At 34.0% G+C, this 22,060-nt stretch overlaps 4 protein-coding genes across 4 annotated transcripts; 2 read left to right on the top strand and 2 right to left on the bottom strand.

Annotated features, from left to right (window-relative positions):
- Nucleotides 1-1,361: 1,361 nt before the first annotated feature.
- On the top strand, nt 1,362-6,776 carry LOC129896769 (AP2-like ethylene-responsive transcription factor At1g16060). Its single transcript, XM_055972731.1, has 8 exons — nt 1,362-1,871; nt 1,951-2,033; nt 2,167-2,175; nt 2,329-2,417; nt 2,549-2,622; nt 2,732-2,782; nt 3,683-3,759; nt 5,925-6,776. The coding sequence occupies exons 1-8, from the start codon at nt 1,696-1,698 to the stop codon at nt 6,464-6,466; spliced, it is 1,101 nt and encodes a 366-aa protein (XP_055828706.1). The 5' UTR covers nt 1,362-1,695; the 3' UTR covers nt 6,467-6,776.
- Nucleotides 6,777-7,427: 651 nt separating this feature from the next.
- LOC129895244 (tubby-like protein 8) lies at nt 7,428-11,422 on the bottom strand. The gene is made up of 9 exons (XM_055970926.1): nt 10,759-11,422; nt 10,558-10,672; nt 8,850-9,026; nt 8,686-8,735; nt 8,496-8,592; nt 8,324-8,407; nt 8,148-8,240; nt 7,851-7,918; nt 7,428-7,703 (listed from the first exon to the last, which is right to left on the bottom strand). The coding sequence occupies exons 1-9, from the start codon at nt 11,205-11,207 to the stop codon at nt 7,628-7,630; spliced, it is 1,209 nt and encodes a 402-aa protein (XP_055826901.1). The 5' UTR covers nt 11,208-11,422; the 3' UTR covers nt 7,428-7,627.
- An 832-nt stretch (nt 11,423-12,254) lies between these two features.
- LOC129896433 (uncharacterized) lies at nt 12,255-15,316 on the top strand. The gene is made up of 5 exons (XM_055972334.1): nt 12,255-12,674; nt 13,484-13,701; nt 13,831-13,959; nt 14,863-14,994; nt 15,077-15,316. Exons 1-5 carry the CDS (start codon nt 12,356-12,358, stop codon nt 15,188-15,190), a joined length of 912 nt encoding a protein of 303 aa, XP_055828309.1. The 5' UTR covers nt 12,255-12,355; the 3' UTR covers nt 15,191-15,316.
- A 450-nt stretch (nt 15,317-15,766) lies between these two features.
- Nucleotides 15,767-20,698, bottom strand: LOC129896175 (probable polygalacturonase). The gene is made up of 5 exons (XM_055972013.1): nt 20,107-20,698; nt 19,077-19,197; nt 18,279-18,527; nt 17,187-17,340; nt 15,767-16,904 (listed from the first exon to the last, which is right to left on the bottom strand). The coding sequence occupies exons 1-5, from the start codon at nt 20,518-20,520 to the stop codon at nt 16,379-16,381; spliced, it is 1,464 nt and encodes a 487-aa protein (XP_055827988.1). The 5' UTR covers nt 20,521-20,698; the 3' UTR covers nt 15,767-16,378.
- Between the last annotated feature and the right edge of the window lie 1,362 nt (nt 20,699-22,060).

Genomic DNA, 22,060 nt, shown 5'->3' with positions numbered 1-22,060 from the left:
AAACTTTCTACGTGACATGTTTAAGATTAAAAAATTAAATAATATTTTGATATATTTTACATATCTTTAACTTAAGACTAATCAAATTTAAAAGTCTTTTTTACTTTTTAATTTTTTTTTTTATATCAAATCAAATTAAAAAAATAATCAAAGCTTGACTTTATAGCATTGCTTAGCTCATGATAGGACTGGTACACAATATCAAACCTATAGCAGGAGAAAGCCAAGTAATCCCCACAAATCTTGGTTAATTAGAGATTTATTAAGCTATTAATCCATGATTTAATAATTTCAGGAGTCATACGGAATTAATAAAGAGTGGCTAGTTAAGTAGGTGCTCCTACTTTACTTATATCCACAAACTCTACAACTAACTCTGACTAATACATCTTAATATTTTTGGTAAAAAAGAAAAAATGTTATATCAAATTTAGTCCTCCTATTTTCATGCTTCTTGAATTTTGCCTCAACATTGGACTTTGATGTTATTTGATTTGGTTTCATATATAAGATTTAGAATTTTTGATTTGATTTCATATTTTAAAACATAAAAATCAGAAGAATTTCTTTATATTTAAAATACATTATGTTTATATAAAACACATTTCATTTTTTAACATGTTCAATAAAGAAATCAACTAACATTAAATAATACCCACATTTCATTTTATTTATAACATTCGGCATGTAAATTTAATCTTGTTGACTTGTTCTATTATGCTTCCACATAGATTAAGGGTATTTGACTATTTCATCAAATATATATTACTAGCTTTTTTAGTGAAAAAGAGTTTGATTTACCTCTGAACTTTATGATATGAAGCTGATATATCCTCACTTTAAAAACTAGTTCATATATACCCCTGCCATTTCATTTTATTATTTTTTTAAATAAAAAACTTTAAGAAATAAAATTCAGAACCCTTTGCCCTTTCAAATATGTGAATTCAATTTAGATTTTTTTTTTTAAAAGAGATTTGATGTAATCACTTCTCATTCTTTTATATAGTTATCCTTTTTCAACATTTGAATATAACTTCTCTAATATGACAAAGCTGCAGAATAACCGACAAAGAAATCGAAGCAAAAATAGAAAAAATGAATCAAACTAAATTTATTTTAGTTTTAAATTGAATTGTATTTAAATCGAGAAACCTATATACATCCTTGAAAAAAAAGATAGACAAAAAGGATATGAATTTGGTAGAACTAAAAATACTGCACCTAATTTTAAACCTAAAATTAAAGAGGAGTATGAAAAATTAAAAACAAATAAATAAAAAGGAAGAATTTAAATCTGATTGTGTAAATGGCTATATATATAAATCTAGGCAGAAAAAACGGAAAGACCAAATCTAATCTGAAAATTATACACACATACACAAAAAAATATATATAGAGAGAGAGCACGAAACAACAAATAAAACAGAGAGAGAGAGAGAGAAAAGTGAGGACAAGCACAAAGTAGCTAACACACAAAAGAGGGCCAGGGCCAGGGCCTGCTTATAAACACAAACGGCCATCACCATTTCCTCCGCCGGCTTTTCTCCTCTATTTTGCCAACTTCTTCATCATTCTCTTCAAATCCAATTGTTATTATTATACATATATATATATATATTCCTTTTCTTATTGGAGAACCAATTATTCCTAATTTATACATCCCCTGTTTGTTTTTTTTCACATTTTAATTTCATGGCGAAAACATCAAAGTCGAATACTTCTTCTTCTTCTTCTAGCAATGACATTGGTAAAGCGAAACGTAGCAACAAAAGTAATAGCAATGATATTGGTAAAGTGAAACGAACACGAAAGAGCGTTCCTAGAGACTCTCCTCCTCAACGTAGTTCCATTTACAGAGGAGTTACTCGGTATTTTTTTTTTCTATCTACAATTGTGTTTTTTTCCCTCTCCTTTAAAGAAGTAATTTAATTTCAGTGTAATTAATAGGCACCGGTGGACCGGCCGATATGAAGCTCATTTATGGGATAAAAATTGCTGGAATGAAACACAGAACAAAAAAGGAAGACAAGGTTCATAGTTTTTTGCATTTTTTTGTAAATTAATTTTTAGATATGATGTTGTTGAACTACATTACTGATTGAAATTTTCTATTGGTTTCGCCTGCGCTAATCGTGCTTATATCAAAATCCGATTAAAATGCAGTTTATTTGGGTAAGTTTCTATCTTTATTATTCTAATTATTATAAGCATTGCATTTTCAATTACTTGTCCCACCAATTTAATTATTAACGAACATAATGTTTCCATTTGTAAAATGAAATTTAATATGTAGAAACTGAGATTTTTTTATTTTATTTTTCTCAGGAGCCTATGATGATGAAGAAGCAGCTGCACATGCATATGACTTAGCGGCGTTAAAGTATTGGGGTCAAGAGACCATCCTTAATTTCCCTGTAATTTTGACTCTCATCTTTATTAAATATTAACTTAACTTCATTTTAAAAAATTCTAAACTTTAAATTTTGAATTTCTCTACATATGTGTGTAATAAATTTTTATTTTATTTTTTATAAAAAAAATATAGGTCGCGACTTACGAAAATGAGCTAAAGGAAATGGAAGGTCAATCAAAAGAAGAATATATCGGTTCTTTGAGAAGGTACATGTATAGTAACTCCAGAAGAAAAGAGTGGTTTATTTTCATCTTCATATTTTTACTTAGTAAATTAATGTTTTTTTTTATATTTATTTATGTGATATGTTTGCAGAAAAAGTAGTGGGTTTTCAAGGGGAGTATCAAAATACAGAGGAGTAGCAAGGTAATCATATTTTTCATTTTCACAGCATACTGTAAAAAAAAAAGGTTCTTGATAACACTGAATGATTAGTACAAATCAATAAATTAGTGGAGTATATTAAGCTAAGAGTATCCTCGAGAAATGTTTGACCTTAACACTTGCCGCAAAAATGTTGGTGATCTAAAAATGCTGCATTTCATTAAAGCGCAACCCAAACCCCTGGTCCCCGGTCCCCCCACACCCCAAATAAAGGTTATATTTGTCATGCATTTAATAACTCGTCCGTTCACATTTATTTGTTTATTTTAAATTTTATACGATAAAAATTATATTTTGAAACAGCGAATAAGTAAGAGAGAACTGAAGTAGTAGTATTTTGCTTGTATTATATGCTAAAAATATATTTATACTTGTATTTGTCACTTTTAATAAATTTCATCTTTTAAAATATTACAAATCTTATCTTTGATAATGACGTTGAACTCCTCTTCTTGAATGCTTCACGTTTCTTCCATTCATGCACTTGTCCTGTTCTTCAAGATTTATATCTAACGTAACGGTGGTGTTCGAGTTAATTTATTTTGCACTTATTAGTAATACTTTATCGTGTATCTGTTATCTCTTACCAACACGTTTTTTAAGTAACATTGCACAACACAAAGGTAGACTTAGGATTTGAAGTATATGGTTCTTAGATTTTAATCTTTTTAAGTTACTGGTTTCTAAATTAATAATTTGTACATAATCAACGAATCTTTTTAGATAAATACAAAATTTGAACCAATGCTAATGGCATGAGTTCAACCAAATCCGTAATCAATACTTTTCCACCGCCCCTATTTAAATAAATCAGAAGAAATCACCTAATATTTTTGTCGCACCTAAAATCTAAACCTGTCATTATTTACTTTGGATTTGTAGACACCACCATAATGGAAGATGGGAGGCTCGCATTGGAAGGGTGTTTGGCAACAAATATCTCTACCTTGGAACATATGGTACGTAGGAGACTAATCTTACTAACACGTCTTGTAAGTTGTCTATTTACTATGTGTTTTATCTGCTAGAATTTTCATTAGACCCCTTCATCATTAATTTGGTGGAAATAATCAAAACTAACAATATTGGAAAATTAATTAATTAATCCTTCCTCCTAAATTTGATGTTTCAGATAGGGCAGCTAGACAAAGTTTATTTAAGTTTGGCAAGTTGAGATTAATGCTCCACAATTAGTGTGGTATATTCTGGTCGCTTACCTAAGGGATCTTACAAAAGCATCATTTTCAAAAGCATTGTCCCTAAATCAATCCAAGTGTTGTCATATTTATTCTTAAATGCACATAAGAATACTCCCTTTTAATTTGTTTGATTTATTTTTCTTTTTAATTCATTTTAAAAAGAGTGATGTTTTTTCTTTTTAACAACTATTAAATTTCAACTTTTCATATGACATATTTATAACCATAAAATTAAAGAAAATTTTGATACATTTAACATATCTTTAATTTAATATCACAAGATTAATTTTTTTTCTTACACTTCGTGTCAAGTTAAAATAAGTTAAACTAATTGAAACCAAGGAGTAAGCATGGTTGTTTGACATGTTGATTGTTGCCACGTGTTACTACGTGTAGTCTAGAGCATGCACTTCTTTGTCAATATTAATATTGCCAAATGAATATTGTCGAGTTTAGTTGTTTATTGAGTGCCTATTTAGCATTACTATAGGCTATATAGCCATGAAAATCATGGGCATGGAAGCAGAAAATAAGTCAAATAAGTGAGACAAAACAGCTAAGAAGTTAGATTAGGGAAAGGGGAAAAAATTAAATATAGTTGGTGGTTGGGTATATATAGATCACCAACTTTCAACTGCTAGGTCTGCTATTTAAGATTTCACAACCCATGCCCCATCTCTTCATTTTTCAACATCTCACCCAATTTGTCATGCAAATTACTTTCTTGAATTAAATACATTTTATATTATAATCCACTATTTCCCATAATACCCCTCAATCCCCCCCCCCCCCACACATTTTTTTTTCTTCCTATTATAAAAATATATTTTTACTTTTAATTACTTGTCACTATTAATACATCAAGAAAATATAATTATTATTTTTTCTAATTTATCCTTAACATTAATTACTTATTTTCCAAATAAATTCTCGAGATCTAAGACTATACATCAATTAATATGGATCTTGTGATAAAATTTTTATATTAATTATTGTCTCTTAGAGAAGTGCAAAGTCTAAAATGAATAAATAAAAATGAACAGTGGAATAAAATAACATGTTTGGTCATAACTATACATATTGGAAAGCATGGTGGAGCTAGAGTACTAAAACTTCTTTAATACAAGAGGAACTTCTTTTTCTTTAAATTCAAAGCTACCACATGAAAAATACATGCACAGAAGATTAACCGTAAACATAGCCTAACGTCTCCAGAAAAAGATGTGGCATTGGGCCTACACTTTTAGAAACCTTAGAACATGTAAGAAAAAATTATTTGATTGAGTGCGTTTTAAAAATTAATTATTGATTTTAGTGATATTTTTTATTTATTATTATTTATAGCAAAACATAATAATATATAGATAAATCTATACTTGTATTAAAAGTGAATTATGCATACAATTTAAATGTATTATAAGTGTTTTAAAATATATATGATGTTTGTGTAGTATGAAACTGACATAATGTATTATAAGTCTATAAAAATACGTGATAAATGTATTATTCATTTATAAAACTTGTATTATATATGTTTTATAAACAGTTCTCTGCAATATGTATTAAAACTGTATTATAAGTGTTTAGTGAATTTTTTTTATTGCTATAAATGATAAATATTTTCTTAATATTGTATATTTATGTAAGTTTCCGACATGTAATGTCTTAGGCCTAATTTACAAAAATATCCCATTTTTAGGTCACCATTTAAATTTTTTCCTCATTTTTTCCTCTTGAAAAATGCCCTCAAGATAATATTAGACTCGAGTCTAATCTTTGCTCATATATGTTTCTTAATCTTTCAAACAAAACATTAGATTGACGTACGTCTGACGTTTGAATATCTTACCAAATTTTAAAACCTGATCTAATTTTGTATAGTGGTCATGTTTTTATATTTTCTTTTTTGTACCAATCACATGCAGCTACTCAAGAGGAAGCAGCAACAGCCTATGATATGGCAGCTATTGAATACCGTGGACTAAACGCCGTTACAAACTTTGACCTTAGCCGTTACATTAACTGGCTACGTCCCTCTGACCAAACTAATAATAATCCCATTAACAACCCTGAACCAAACCCTAACCCTAACGACATTCATCTCATGCCTAACACTAAAGAGGATATGAATTTTAGCTTCCTCCACCAGCAACAACAAAGCTCCAACTCCGGAGTTGATGTAACTGTCGCGGCTCTGCCACATCCAGTTGGCGGAGCCGCGACTTCACCAGCACTAGGGCTTTTATTGCAGTCTTCAAAGTTCAAGGAAATGCTCGAAAGAACATCGGAGGTTGACTGCCCGGGAACTCCACCGGAGCCAGACCGACCACGACGGAGCTTCCCTGATGATATACAAACCTACTTTGATTGCCAAGAATCAAGTAGCTTCATTGAGGAGCATGATATTATTTTTGGTGACTTGGATTCTTTAACATTGCCAATGTTTCAGTGTGAGCTTATTAATTAATTATCCTAAGGAACGGAACTTGGAAGTATTAATTAATAACTGTGGACGTGAGATATACAGATTATTTGTGAATACTATTTTTAAGTTAAAAGAGAGTTTGGTGAGGCAACATAAACGAAAAAAGGAAAATCAAAACAGATGATTTTCTTTAAATTGAGGGTAATATTTTTTCAGTGTTTTGTTTTATGACTATTAGTATTATTAATTTTTCCCAATATTGTATTTGTTTATGTAGATAGAGAAACCGATAAACAATATTCTTTGGTATGTTATGAGTTCTACAATAATACAGAGATTGTTATTACTTTTATGTCCAGGATATATTAGTATGGTAATGTATTTGATTTCTACAGGATTTTATCTTGCGTTTAGATTTTGTTTCATTGGAAGCGTGGGACTCATCTAAATTTATTCAATTAGACAATACTTGAATAATTTTTTTTATGTCACGCAAGTAGGCTGGAGTTATACAAAAAAAAAATTACTCTATGATAAAAATATATTATTTCTAAAAAGAATTAAATCAAACACATAATTTGCAGGATTATTTAATTCATTTCACTAGTTGAATAGTGTAATCAATGTTTATGAAATATACGTCGAAATAGCCATAGTTTAAGGTCGTACCTATTACAAATACACAATCTAACATCGTACTTGTTACAAATAACCCTTTTTTTGTTTTTTCTTTTAGACAGATCATAACAGTTGTGTCTTTCACCTTTTATTCTTAATTTAAATATATAACTAAATACTATATATTATTTTTGTCTCTTTAATTCATATGCTAAAACACACTATTTTGAAATTCAAAAAGTAGGCTCACTTGCCCACGTTTTCCTTGACGAGAACAACCTTTCAGCAAAAGGAAAGAATTCCAAGAGTGTCAAAGTGCACTTTTCACGAAATTGCTTCCCTTTTCCTTTCCTTTCAAGACAGACTATCAAAGTGCACAGTGCTGTATTTTCATTAAATAGAACATGTCTAAATTTATGAATTAGATGCTTGTACAAAATCTTCCACCAAGGTGCATGAATAAATTTTAACAAGAAAGACAAATTCGCGCTCACGCCTTGGTGAAATAATTGCAGAATTGTACTAGTCAGATCAGTGACTTTTTCTGTTCAGAGGTTGAACAACAAAAAACTCTGGAGATTCAGTTTACAGTGTGCAGCACAACTTTGAATCAATAGAAGCCAAACATATGCAAAACGCTTGATAACCTGTCAACGGATACCTGTTATCAACATGAAAATTCAAGTTACTTATGTTACTCGATCGAATTGCTCTGCTCATTGTGATAATTTTATTTCTAGATGTCGAATTATCTAAACTACTCTGACTGAAGTAGTACTAAAAACCAGGATATATATATATATTATACCTGTAGTCCATCACATACTTAGCTTTCCCCACTCTACCAAGTTGTAGAATTGTTTGCTTTCCATTTTTCTATTAACAATCATAACACAAACAGTTAACAGGACGATTGAATATTAGTGTCTAAAGGAAGTATGCTATCTCATCTCCCTCCAAAAGTAATGTACAATAAATCTTCTTTATAATAGGCTCATTTGTCCGGATATATTTTGGTTTCTATAGTAAAATGTTGTTATAGGATAACGGTTCAAGAGAGGTCTAATTGTATATTATTGTTAAGGTACTCTAATGAACTTAATACCTCCATAGTCAGCTGAAAATTCTTAACAGATCTCTGGATTCGGAGTCCTGCCCTTCCTCTATCTCTAAAATCTAACTCGTACTGTCTTGAGACCTATACCAAATAATTGCATATGAGATGTGCTTAAAATGAAGAGAGAAACTCAAAACAGGGTTATTCAAAACAAATACTTATACCTTATTGTAATGAGGAATCTTCGAAAACAATTGATTTACTTTGTCCATATGCTCGTCCCAGTCCACAGGTAGTCCATTGATGTGCTATATCCAGAGAAGAAAACTTAGATCACTATGAACATACTTGCGAATTTTTCAAGTGCACTGTGATAGTTTTGGCAACAGTCCTCACCTGAGCTGTACATTTTAACTGCATGGACTGGTGTTTTGGTATGCATGCTTTTATCCTTCTGTAGGTTCCAGTCCAGGTTGCGATGGTAGGCATGAATCTGTAGACAATAGGGGGGGAAAGGCCTTATGATACTTTTATTACTATGCTATGTATGCCACCTTTGGATGGGAATTAGAGAGACAAAGCTTACGTTACAACGCCCAGCAATTTTGATTGTTTGGTTATGGAATTAGGACGGCCCTGAAATAAATCGGTTACGCAGCAGCAAGAGTTAGTTAGACAAGCACATTTCACAGGAAGGATGCCATTTAATCATATGTGTGTCTTATCTGATAGTGTTAAAAGAAAATGTACCTGATCCCATATGTGGTATTTTGATCCCAGAAGATTAGCTGTTACATGTCCAATCAAACTGTCATCAGATTTTCCCCATAGTCCCTTTGTATTTTGAGCAACTACAAACTCAGATTTCCCTTTACGCCTTCTGTGATGGGCTATGGCAAGTTTACGATTCTGACGTCCTTGCCCCTCCTTCAGTTTAAATAAGACACAAAAAATAGATATCAGTACATGTGCCAATGTTCTGCAATAGCATAGCTCTCAACCATGAACAGAATCTGCTGCTCCTTCACCATTAACCAAACAATTTTTTTCGTGGACAAAGATGTTAACTAATTAGAGCTATGAATAAAATTGGAATCCGCAAGAGTCTTGAGGGTTCAAAGTTAACTGTCAGCTATTCAACGCACAAGGGTTCAAAGTTAGTTCCTCGTGAAATATGGACTAGCTTTCAGGAGTGGGACAAAGAGACTGTCGGAAAAAGAATACTAGCAGTGGGTAAGATGAACACCTTAGCACTAATCTTTAATCAAAAGAAGGATAAGATGTTTACTGAATATTAATGGTGTTGATTTATTGTTCAAAAGGGTTAACAAACACTGGTTTGATTACTCCATAAAGAAGCAGTAAAAATCACAAATGTCGAACAATGGATTACAACCAGCTTGGCGTTAAAAGAATTTTCAAGGAAATGGATAAGAAAAAACATTGTCAAAATAAGTACTTAAAAAGATGCAACTTCACAAATAAGAATTTTCAAGTCAAGCACAATACGCTATGTACATAAGAGGTTCTTGCTTCAAATGACTTGTAGAAAGCTCAAGATTTGCCTGATGCTCAGGGATGCAAGAAGACATTATCATCCATTTAAGTACTTAGTAACTTCTATATTCTTAGCAACCTCTTAGTTAACATTAAAGATTCTGTGAAAGATGGCTAGATACCTTAATGGAATTCGGAGGTTGTTTTTGAAATCACACACGTCCGTTTTCAATGTGATACATAATTGGGAATTGATTTATACTATAGTTCATGAGTAAATTTCAGATAGAAATTATCCAGTATGATGATTTAACCATGTATCTTGCTTCATAATATTCATATTTCTCTGGTAATAGTAATGTAATATGCTATTACACACTCCGACATTGGTTAATCTTTGCACAAACTCAATCAGGGTTGCTCAAAATAGGAATTTGAGAACCATTCAACATTCTGGCAAATCTTAACTGACATCAAAGTCAATAGATACTACAAAGGCACAACTATGATAGAGATGAAAACCTCAAGTATTTCGGAGTTGAGTAACCGAGTTCTCACGGATATGCTACCAAGTGAATGATACAGGGTGTAAAATACTATTTTCTGGTCTGAGATAAATCTGTTTTGGTCACTGGTTGTCTTCATCTAGGTAAAATGGTAGTAGAAAATTGTCTCTCATTAATTCTCTTTCTACTCTTGCCTTTTAAACTAAAGAAAATTTGGTCTATTGTCTCTCTCCATAACTTAACAATGTATGTGTTCAGCTGAACATTTTATTTGTATTAAAAGATCAGCACTCAGTTATTAATCCTGATATAGCTATATCCTAGAATTTTAAAACCCATAAAGTTCAAATCTTTGGCTTGGCCTCTTACTACAACCAAAGCATTGAAATAACAGAACATGCTTACTGTTACTTGGTTTCAACAAGCTTAAACAAAAAAAGTGAAAGTAGCCTTACATTTGTATAAAGTGAGTAAAAAGTCCCTCCATCCCTGCTTTCTGGAGACGCTTCCTTCACTATCACACAAGTACATCTTCCAATGTCTATAGGCAAAGGCCTGTACAACAATGACCTGCAAAAAAAATAATACTAATATCATCTTTGATACTCATAAGCAAAGAACTGATTTTTAACTCTAAATCAAAAGCAGATATAGACCTATTAGGAAGTGTAGACCAAGAAGAAGCTGGAGCAGCCTCAGAATCAGAATAATCCCAAATATTCGAAGAATTCGGCGTCTCTGTATCCGCATGTTCCCAAATTTTCAACCCAATTTTGGAATCTGGTTCATGTTCTTGTATACACAGCTGAAGGGAAGATGGCCTCAGCACAGAGTCTTTCACATCAGTCCACTCGTTGTTCTTAACCTTACTAGTCCAATCAAACGGTAAAACATTTTCTTTATCACAAAGATTGGATTTTTCAGGTGCAGCATTCTCTTTATTATCAGAAATAACTAGTTGGTTCTGAAGCAAATAGACACTCAATGCTTCTCCACCATTGCTGCTGCTACGGTTTTGTCCGAGCTCATTTAAGGGATTATCATAAAGGGAATTATATGAATTTGAAGAACGAAGTGGGTTTGTAGTTTTCTTGAAGCCGGACATTTTTGAACACCCAATTTGGGGAAAAGAGCAGAACAACAGGTTATATAAATAGGATTCTTGATTTCTAGTTTTGTTGGTGGAGCACTTTATTTTTCTGCTTTAAAGGAGGAGGAGGGTAGTGGTTAGATATGCTTTATCTTGTGTTTGCAGCCAATAATGCCATTAATGGTAACAACAGAAATTTGAATTTGAAAATTTATTGGGCATTGGGTCGAATTTAGATTAAAATTTCTCCAACGGTAAAATAAGGAACTTGATTGGGTCTTGTCTAATATGGCAATTGGCATGTGTTTTTTTCCCCAATCGACGGCGGGGTTGTGGGCCCATCGCCGGGGTTTTGTCGGCTGCTGATTTGGATACTGCCGCGCGAAGCAGATTTGAATATACTACTGTACGTTTGTCTGAAACAAAATTTATGAAGCAAATAAACTCTGCTGCAGATCTCGTAAATATAGCAATTATTGATAGTGAAAACTAAAATGTAAAATAATAGAATTTGTATTAAAGTGGAATCATTTCAAATATTTTAAGAAAGTCATACTCCTCGTATTTTTTTATTACTTGAATTAAAAAATAATGATAGTTTTTTAAACTCATAAACAATTTTAACTTACAACTTTCATTTTACTCTAAATCACAAACTTTTTTAACTTTATTCTAATTAAATCTTTAATGTCTGTTATTTTTCTAAATTGAGGAAAGAAATTAACTTTAAAAGCAAAGTAGGATGATGAAAACGATTTTCACATGCGGTGTTTGAAGTTCAAAGCACTGAACTTCAGTCCTATGTAAACTTTCTTAAAATTTAAATTAAAATGGTTGAACTTTAGATGTTTTGTTTGACATTGCATATCTGACTTTATGTTGAAATAGATAGATTTGTAAACTTTTACGCACTGAGAGTATATTATAGATCCAGGCTTCCAGAATTTCCAGGTTAATTTGGGCCTTAAGCCCAATCACTACCAAGCCCAACAACTAGCAACCCGAATAGATATCCGACATCAAACCGGATACCAATTTCTACAACCTACGCCACTGCCACTGATAAAGCGATAAAATGCCTGGATCATAAGAGAAAAACGAGTGGCACCCATTTTTTCCATTAATAGCAGCACAAGAAACCATGGCCCCAGAAATTGCCCACCATGAAAGCAGCAATGATGAACTGTGTCACCCTCTCCAGCTCAACATTTTGGCACCAACCCACTTCAAGAATCAACCTGAATTTCAAAATTAGAGCATCAATTTCAACCTCAGCCAACATGGCCACAAAAGTAGCTCCTGCTATCATAGTTGGAGGTGGACGTGTGGGAAGAGCTTTACAAGATTTGGGTAATGGAGATGATGTTTTGGTTAAAAGGGGTGAACCAGTACCTATTGATTTTGCAGGTCCAATATTGGTTTGCACTAGAAATGATGATCTTGAAGCTGTACTTGAAGCTACTCCTAAATCTCGTTGGAGCGGTATGCTGGATATCAACATCAATTACACTGTTACTCTCTAGTTTTATTTACTTTTTAGTGTTAAAAAAATGACCTTTTTTTCTAAATTTGAACTTCTCATTTTGCCTAGTTACACAAAATTATAGCATATTTAAGACAACAAGTTTCGAAAGTCTGAACTTGGTGGGCATTCTTTCCGGCCTTACTGAAATAGGGGGTGGGTTTGGCTCGAACTACTCACTGAGTATAAGAGAGCTGTAAATGTCATGTCAACCCTGAAAGATAAATTTAGCAACCCCGTATCCATTGCACGAAAGGGATAATGTGCAACTTTGAATTTGTCAATTATGTGCTTTAGGTAAATGGCAAACCAATTCGAGGTAGTTGTCATACAAATGTTATACAACAATACAACAACAATAACAACACAATGAAATCACACAACGTGGGGTCCGGGGAGGTAGAGTGTACACAGACCTTACTCCTGCCTTGGTTGGATGGCTGTTTTCCGGAGAACCTCGGCTCAATAAATGTTGTGGCATGTTTAAAACCACAAATTTCAAAAAAAGTTCTCTCTTTCTTTAATTTTCTGCTATCAAACATTGGACTTGAATTTGGAGATTGTGTATGAAATGTAATTCCAGTTTGACATTTTAGCAGTCATGTGTCACTCCACTGTTTTCTCATGTATAGGCAGTATTATTTCCTTTTTTTTTTTGCATGAATAGACAATACATTAGTTCCTGTTAGTTTTTTTCCCCAGAGTGTAGTTTGCGCATACTTATGTCTTAATGGATGATGTGACCCTGTAATAAATCTTGATGTAGCAGATTTGGTATTTTTCCAGAATGGGATGCTAGAACCTTGGTTCCAAAGTAAAGGCCTCGGTGATGCAGACCAAGTTTTGGCATATTTTGCAGTATCAAAGCTTGGTGAACCCCCAACTGATGGGAAAACTGATACAAATCCAGAAGGATTGACTGCGGCTTATGGGAAATGGGCATCTGCAGTGGCTGCAAGATTGCATGCTGGAGGACTCTCTTGCAAGGTAAAGAATGAACTTCGCCTGGTATTATTTGCTTGTTATAATATTATAAACCATGCAGTGAAAAGTTCCTGTTTGATGCTATTGAAGGTTGGCTAGACTGCTACTCATTTTGCTTTTTGTGAAAGCCAGGTACTTGACAAGGAGCCTTTTCAGAAGCAAATGCTGGAGAAACTTATATGGATATGTGCTTTCATGCTTGTTGGAGCTCGTCATCCTGGAGCAACAGTAGGAGCTGTTGAAAAAGAGTACCGCTCTGAGGTGAGTGACTCATCTATTAAACCTTTGAAAAATATCCACTTTTAATTTGCTTTTTAAAGGTTTGGTTGCACTTATTTATCTTGTTTCAGGTCTTAGAATCAACTACCCTCACTCCATAATAAATTTTTAAAAATCAAAAGAAGTTACCACGTTTTAAGTGAAAGAAACAGAGAAGATGCACTAATTTGTGTTGCTTTTGTTGCTAAAGCCTAAATTGCAACTCCTTTATGAGGTAATAGGATGGCTCAAGTGACTACTGATACTTTAATTCACTTTTCAGCTTATTTTCCCTTACACAGGATTAAGTATATGGCATGTTTGCAACTCGGATCTCACACAGTAGGTTTCACAAGTGGAAATAGAATTAACCAAAACACTGCTTATTGACGATATTCATCGTATTAGTGGCTTACTTATGTGTAGTGTATCAGGAGAAACTGGTGTCGGTGCTCATCAACTCTATTTCTATTGTATTATTACCATAATTGTTGCTCAAGTCCACATCAATGGAGCATAGCATTGTTATTTGGGTCTACAGTAATTCTTGGACCTTCTAGTCCATGTTGTGTCCCTGCTTAGACCAATTATACATTGTAGGCAATGGGGGTTAAATGCACTCGTGAAAGTTCTTGTCCCAGTTTTACCAAAACTGAGTCACCTTTGTCCACATGAAAAAGGCATAATACTACCTAATCTGAACTGGTCTCAGCATCACCCATTTCTTCTCTTTTCTCTCCTTTTCCAAACTAATGTGGCTTGCAATGGCCATTTTGGTATAGTCAAGCACACTATTAATAGGAGGAACTGAAAGTTGGATGCTTCACTTGATTTCTAAATGTTTGCAGTTAGTACAGATGATAATGTAGATTCCAGGACGTTATTAACTAGGCTTGCTGCTTTCAGGTGTCTAAACTGATTGCTGAGCTTGCGGCTGCAGCAGCTGCAGAGAAAGGTCTAGTTTTTGAGGATGCCATGGAGGACAGGCTCTGTGCTTACTCACGAGCTGTTGCACACTTCCCAACGGCTGTCAAGGAGGTAAGAAATCTAGATTTTTCAATTGACATTACATTTTGAATCTAGTGCTTTAACCATCCCATTTGTCTGATCCCTTGTGTAGTTCAAATGGAGAAACGGATGGTTCTATTCACTCTCTGAAAAGGCAATCGCAGACGGGAAACCAGATCCATGCCCATTACATACTGCATGGCTTAAAGAACTAAAAGTAGTCTAAGATATAAGTGTTACTTGATATATTATGATTGTTGAGGCCCTCTGTTTTTCTTTTGGAGGATGTATATGAGAGCTGCTGTATAAATTAACTTTAATGTTAAAATAGTCCTCCTATTTCATATTGGAATCATTCTATTTCCGCTATGTATAGGTGGAAAACCTTCTAATTTTGTGGACTTAGGGTCCGTTACTTACGACTTTTCTAGCGAAAGTATGAAAAATCAGTTCAATAAGTGACATTCCACAGTAATTATATCTATCCCACCTCATCTTCACCCCTACCTCCGTAGCCCCCATACCCACACTCCACACTGCCACCTATTTTGTCTATATTATATACAATCTAAGGGGTCGTCTGGGTTGAAGTAATCTAAAAAAATCCACAGTAAAGTTATTCATTATTTATCCATCTCTGGTTGTCCTTTTCATTTCTGCATGCAAAAGTGCATCAAGTATACATGCCGTTTTTGTCATAAATGCTGCCAAATTTTGTGATAAAATTAAGTGTGATCAGCATACGAGGGATCGGTATGGAGAATTGGATGCAAATATAATTGAATGCCTATTGAGAAACACATGAAATAACCACCCATCTGAACAAAATCGAGATGAGGAATGATCTCCATTAGTAGAAAGTACAATAATTACATCTATACTATGTTCTCCCATATTTTAATGGAACTGAAGTTCATATACAAAGACTACCTATACTATGTTTTCCACAAGCCAGCATTAACAAATTTACCAGAGGATTTAACAAAATAAAATAGAAAAAGTATGAATGAGATGGGGAGTACGTTCCTTCATATTCACTCTCCAAGAATTGGCATCCACCTTCATCTTTTGCAATAAACCATGAAGAATTTTGGCATAGGCCAAACCTGCCTGGGTATTTCCGTGGGCACTGGAGCTGCGTTCACTGGTTGCAGCCTCGAAAACCAAACTAAGTAACCGCCCTGGTGAGATGGAGGCAAAGTTTGCCTCTTAAAAGCTCCACGGGTGGGTAACTCCGTCCATATATTCTTCCATTCTCGCAAATTTAGAGTAAAAACTGAAAATATGTTTTAACATGCTCTAGCCTCCCAACATTTGATTGTGGATTGAAGGACCAAGAAGATCAAATGTCGCTGGTAACGAGCGATCAGCTGTTGTACCAACATTTTCGTTCAAGGAATAAAGCACCTTCGTCTCAACCATCATAATCCAAGTCCTTCGTATTCTTTTTCGTTGATTGCCTAAGTAGTTTTCCTCCGTCATCATACCAATCAAGATTCTCACATGGAGAAGGGAAAATTTTTCCAATAACACGTCCTTGAACGAAAGAACATTGGAAGATACGCTTCTTCTTGTATGTAATTCCTACAGACATGTCCTGAAAAGTAATATTCTGAACAGGAATCTCAGGGCTCCCATAAATACGTGCTGGTATTCGAACTCCTTGACCACGAATACCAATAAAGCTTATATCCTCAATAACTGGAAGAGCTTTCGGATCATAGCCTTCATCAGGATGCTCATTGTAGTCGGTCTTAATTACAATGCCCACACGAACATTCTGTAGGGTCAGGTTGCGGTAGATAACATGTCGGATATGACCACCCCTGCCAGGGCTAGTTTTAATTCTTATTCCTCTTTTTGAGTTCCATATAAGGAGGTTCTCCACTATTATATTTGACACTCCACCAGACATTTCACTTCCAATTGATACTCCAGCACTGTTGATAATGAGCAAGTCAGTTGACATTAAAAAACCAAAAAACATGCACATTCAAACGAACACTTACTCTCTATCAATTAAATTGAGAAAACTTAGATAAAATTGTAACCTTTAAGTTAATGAAGACAAAGTTGTAGATAATTAAAACAAACCCCTTGAAGAAAAAAAAAACTGCATAGATTTATTGCGGCATGGATTATGCATCTCTTTTTGTGAGCAGATCCAGAGAGGCAAGGAGCATACTTGACGTAATTTAATACAATATGGAAACAATTATTACCTAATCATTGAGCGCACTATGAGGTTACGGATAGTGATATTGGAAGACGGGCGGGAATATGCAATTCCATACTGATCCCAGCCACTCTTGATAGCGACTCCATCATCCCCGACGCTTATATAACTATCTTCTATCACCATATCTACGCATGAATCTGCCAACATAAGATCCATTTGCTCAATATTTTTGTCTTGAAAAGATATGACAGAAAAAAAAATGCATTAATAGAGTACATGTACATATGACCAAGTGTTCCAATTCACAACCCCAGTCTCTCTTTCCCAAAAATGATGACCCATTTCAGACTTAAGATTCTGTATCTAGAGTGAGATGATACATCGCTTGACCATTTATAAAAAAAAAGGAAAGTAAGACTTCAGAAAACACATCAAAGCTACTACCAAACAATAAATATTACTAGTATGCATATGTAGTTGTATTTTTTTAAAGAAACTCGTGGTCAGTGAAACATTCGTGTGGAATGGGCTACATACACTCCACCCTTCGCAGACCCCAGGTCTACTTTGTGGGATTATATTGGGTATGTTGTTGTTGTTGGTCAATGAAACATTAGTGTGGAAAGTCAACAGGTGAGGCGTAAAATCTGCTGCTACATGCAGATAAATCATGACCTAGGTATTTTGAGACACTTGCCCCGAATGCATTACTTTCAGAAGGAAAAGAAGTTGTGGATGAGATAAGAGCAAATTTATGCTAATTACTGCTATTATTGAGATTGCACGAGTGAACTTTTTGAGGAAAAATCAATTTCTATAGAATATATATAAGCATTTAAAAGTATTCCTATACAGCACTTCTTGTAGAACTCTTGACAATTATTCTTGATATTACACGAGTGAACCTTTTGAAGAAAAAGCAAGTTATAGAGCAAACGTAAGCATTTGAAAGTATTCCTATGCAGCACTTCCTATAGAATGATCACAGAGCAGGTCAATGTGAGCATTTAAATGAGAAGTGATGAAGCGAGAGAAAAAAGGCCAACATCCAACTTACAGTTCCAAGCCAAGTGATCAAAAAAGGTGTGAAGAAGGAATTCCAATTACGGTTGAATAGGAAATAAGGGGAACTCACCAGGGTCTATTCCATCAGTGTTTGGGGCCTCAGTCAATGGAGCCAGAATTGTTACATTTCTTATAACAACATTTTGGCAGTCGTAAGGGTGAAGAGTCCAGAACGGAGAATCCCGAAAGGTAACATCAGAAATGTAAATGTCTCTTGACCACATGAGTTGAAGAAGTGGGCCCCTTGTGTAATTCAAAAGTTTTTTGCGGTATTTCTCCCACCATGATCGGCCTTGTCCATTAATGGAACCATTATGCCCTGTTACATAATTGTTCATAAACAATCAAAGAAAAGTTTGCACTATTCTCAATCACCTTTTCAGAATCACATTTGGAATATGTACTTTGTTTGGGGAGCTTGTCGCTAACTTGCTATATGAGAAAACATGTGCAGAGTCAACTTGCAAGTATCGGAAAACAAGACACATAACTAATTAACTCTATAACAGATTCTAAAAGCAGAAAGAGACCTAAAGAACACGTGGCGGAACAGCATGCCTGAAAGAGGAATGTACATAGTTTTTTGTAGAAGTTCTACTAGTTTAAGCTTTTGAACCCTGTTTGTACTCAAGAAACATTGGAAACCTTTGGCAAACTTAATAACTTAGTGTGTGCACAAATGATGAAGAAGAGTGGGTCCTCTTCACCAGCATTAACAGTCACACTGATAACTTGGGAAATCTTCTATCATATAGTGATTTATTGTAATTCGTAAGAAGTGACAAAAGATAGCACCAATTCAAAACTGAAGGGATAATAAAATACTACTCGTACATTACTGCTCTTTTATAAGATATTACTACTTTACCTGTTATGACAACATCCTTAAGATTTTGTCCATGGATTAAACTTCCATAACGTGGCCCACGGCGTTCTCTTCCATATCCATATGATGGCAAAGGAGGCAGTAGTGGCCAATAGCTTTCATCCTGTTACATGCATTTAAACCTTTATAAGTTAGCAGCAGTATATGTATCACTTTCAACCAAGCACACTTTCCCATACTGTTGTAACATAATAGATGTAATAATTGTTGGGATGTGACAAAGCAACATACTTGGAAATTACTTTCAAAGTAAAGAAATTTATGAACCCATTTTTAAAAGCTTCGAAACATAATCAATTCAAAACTATCAAAAAGCAAATTAACTTTGACACGTGAATAGAGACAAGATCTCACATCTAAGTGTTGCCGAAAGTGCAATGGCAGTTGAGTTTCTATTGCCAGACAACAATTATAGACATTTAGTATAGGAATGGCAGTAAGCAACAAGAGCATATGTCAACAAAATGCTTGTTTTATATGCATGTGCACGAGAAAGTCATGTATCTAGAAAAACTACAAATGCAGGCTACACCTGCCACAAATAGCCAGAACTATGTCCCTATGCTAAAATAAGAAGATGGTACAGGAATGGCAGTAAGCTTGTGCCTGTCATTAAGTATAGGAATGGAAAGGGTAGGTTCTTCCCTAGTTACACATACTGAAGGGGAAATAACTAGTAGGACTTGTTCTAAACACTATACTATATCTTAACACTTACTAGATTCCTCCTATTACAATTCTCCCTATCCTTGAGTAACACATTTTTTTTTAATGACCGTGGTGTCCGGGCTAGCTTTCATGCCCTTCATGACTCGTTAGACCACGGAAAGATCTCTTTGTTTACTAGAATTAGTAACTAAATTTTCAATAATCATGCAATTAAAGGATGCATTTGAACACGGAATGCATCTGACTAAATTAAAAAAGGAACTTTTTCAACCAGTTTAGCTCAAATTCTTTTACTACATCTTCTATGGAACTAAACGAAATCTATTACGTACGGCGCACATACATCAACTCCAAGAATAACAGCATTTTCAGCGAGGAAGAGCGTCATGTGGCTTGTGAGATTAAACGGCGCCGTAAGCCAATAACCAGGCTCAACATTAAGCTGGCCACCACCTCTCTTCCGAATTTCCGAAATTGCCCTCTCGAATGCCTTTGTGTTAATTGTAACGCCATCGCCAACAGCTCCGAAATCGGAGAGATTGAAGACTAGAGGCCGTAGCTTAGGGATAGGCCTAAAAGTTGGAGCCAAACCTCGATAAATCAGAAGCCGTTCCACTGCAGTCCTTTGCCAAACAACTAGCAGAATAAACCCAACGATCCAGAGAAAAGTAAGAAAAGTGTGATGAGACAACAGAAATGATGGAACCAAACGCTTGTATTCAAGTTTTCGGTGTTGGAGCCTAACAGAATCCGCCATGGATATAAACAAAAGTATACAAATTTGATGAAGAATCGTAAGTATAGTACAGTGAGAATATGGAAATGGAAAAATGAGATCAGTAGATCACAACTTCCACTAGTAGAAGAATGGAGGAGAAATATCCTTCCATAGATTTACAGAAATGGAAAGGACAGGGGACCGTTGTTGCGTGGCTAAGTCCGAAAACTGACAATTAATGGGCTTCAGCTTCCGTATAGGACCTTGATGGGCTTGTCTAATTATGTTTAGTTGGGCTTTTTCCATCTTATTCCTAAAACTTTCAAAAATAGCAAAAACTTGAAATATAATTAAAAAATTTAGTTACAGTTTGCGTAATTATATTTCATAGCTATAATTTTAGTTGATATGTCAATTTTATTTTATATATTTTGTTGCATTATACAAATTAATTTTTCTCGTTTACATATCTCGCTAAATTATACAAATTGAACTTTCAAATAGATTGTATATACAAATACAAATTTACTGATTTGTATATATAAGCCCCTAAATTTTCTTTGTGTACAAATACAAACATTTAGATATTTGTATATGAGCATCCACAGATTTGTATATGAGCCCTAGCCCTGAAATATACAAATACAAAAGAAAATACAAAGTTGCTTTAGAAATATATATATGAGCCCCTAAATTCTCTTTCAAATTTGTGTATGAGCCCCCGCATTTATATAATAACAAATTTTATTAAACTATAGCCGTGATTCATAATTATGTAAAACTATAGCCATTTTAAAAAATAAACTAGTAATATTTGTCAATTCGCGTAACTTTTTCGTTCCTTTAATGATCACTAATAAGTAAAAAAATCATGAACAACCTGTTTTGATATCGTCATTTAATATGTAATCATTTTGAAAAAGAAAATTTCGCAGATATTTATTTTAAATATGTGGTTTCTGAAGTTAGGCTTGACAAAACTAAGCTACGCTGAAGTTCGGACATTTTTGTCAAAAGTTCATGGCTTCATGCATATATGGTTGAAGTTCAAGTAAAAATGATTGAACTTATGTCATATGTACTTGTCCGCTAGTCCTAATTTTAATTTACTAGCTCCTTATTTCATGACTTTTATTTAAGCTGCGGATCTTCAACTATATGAAATTTTATATACAATGTTAAGATTAACTTCAAAAATCGTATATCTGAAATTATTTCAAAGTGGTACAAGCGTATGAAGTTTTTAAAAGTGGACATGAGAAATGGCGACTTAAATATTGAGTATTTGTCCACTTTGCCGTTAAGTTGTACATCTGCCAAGTAAAATTAGAAATGAATTATATAAGTTGCTCTTTCACATGTACTTATTAAGGGTAGCTAGTTGTTTCCCCAATTTAACTTAGCCTTGAATAGCCATCAAGATAGATTACCAGTGGAGATATAGTTTTATGCTAGGGAATTTTCCAAGGTAAAGCACGTCCCCAAAAGGTGTCCATGAGGAGTCTTTATTGCTTGTGTCGAATTGGCTTTCATACAAGAGAAACTTTCCGAGAAATATTACCTCTAGGCTCTAGTATAT

Source organism: Solanum dulcamara, chromosome 7 (assembly GCF_947179165.1).
Source record: "Solanum dulcamara chromosome 7, daSolDulc1.2, whole genome shotgun sequence".
Lineage (NCBI taxonomy): Eukaryota > Viridiplantae > Streptophyta > Magnoliopsida > Solanales > Solanaceae > Solanum > Solanum dulcamara.
The sequence above is the reverse complement of the archived record's forward strand: the minus strand, read 5'-3'. Positions and strand labels throughout refer to the sequence as shown.

Bases quoted from the DNA above. Each gene is read 5' to 3' on its own strand.
- LOC129896433 (XM_055972334.1), top strand. From the start codon at position 12,356: ATGAAAGCAGCAATGATGAACTGTGTCACCCTCTCCAGCTCAACATTT. The intron at 13,960-14,862 runs GTGAGTGACTCA...TGCTGCTTTCAG, and splicing joins AAAAAGAGTACCGCTCTGAG to GTGTCTAAACTGATTGCTGA. The intron at 14,995-15,076 runs GTAAGAAATCTA...TCCCTTGTGTAG, and splicing joins TCCCAACGGCTGTCAAGGAG to TTCAAATGGAGAAACGGATG.
- LOC129896175 (XM_055972013.1), bottom strand. From the start codon at position 20,520: ATGGCGGATTCTGTTAGGCTCCAACACCGAAAACTTGAATACAAGCGT. The intron at 17,341-18,278 runs GTGAGTTCCCCT...TTATGTTGGCAG, and splicing joins CACTGATGGAATAGACCCTG to ATTCATGCGTAGATATGGTG. The intron at 16,905-17,186 runs GTAATAATTGTT...CATTATCAACAG, and splicing joins ATAGTGCGCTCAATGATTAG to TGCTGGAGTATCAATTGGAA.
- LOC129895244 (XM_055970926.1), bottom strand. From the start codon at position 11,207: ATGTCCGGCTTCAAGAAAACTACAAACCCACTTCGTTCTTCAAATTCA. The intron at 9,027-10,557 runs GTAAGGCTACTT...TTTAAACTGAAG, and splicing joins TTTACTCACTTTATACAAAT to GAGGGGCAAGGACGTCAGAA. The intron at 7,919-8,147 runs GTATTAAGTTCA...GATTGTTAATAG, and splicing joins ATTTTCAGCTGACTATGGAG to AAAAATGGAAAGCAAACAAT.
- LOC129896769 (XM_055972731.1), top strand. From the start codon at position 1,696: ATGGCGAAAACATCAAAGTCGAATACTTCTTCTTCTTCTTCTAGCAAT. The intron at 2,418-2,548 runs GTAATTTTGACT...AAAAAAATATAG, and splicing joins AGACCATCCTTAATTTCCCT to GTCGCGACTTACGAAAATGA. The intron at 3,760-5,924 runs GTACGTAGGAGA...AATCACATGCAG, and splicing joins TCTCTACCTTGGAACATATG to CTACTCAAGAGGAAGCAGCA.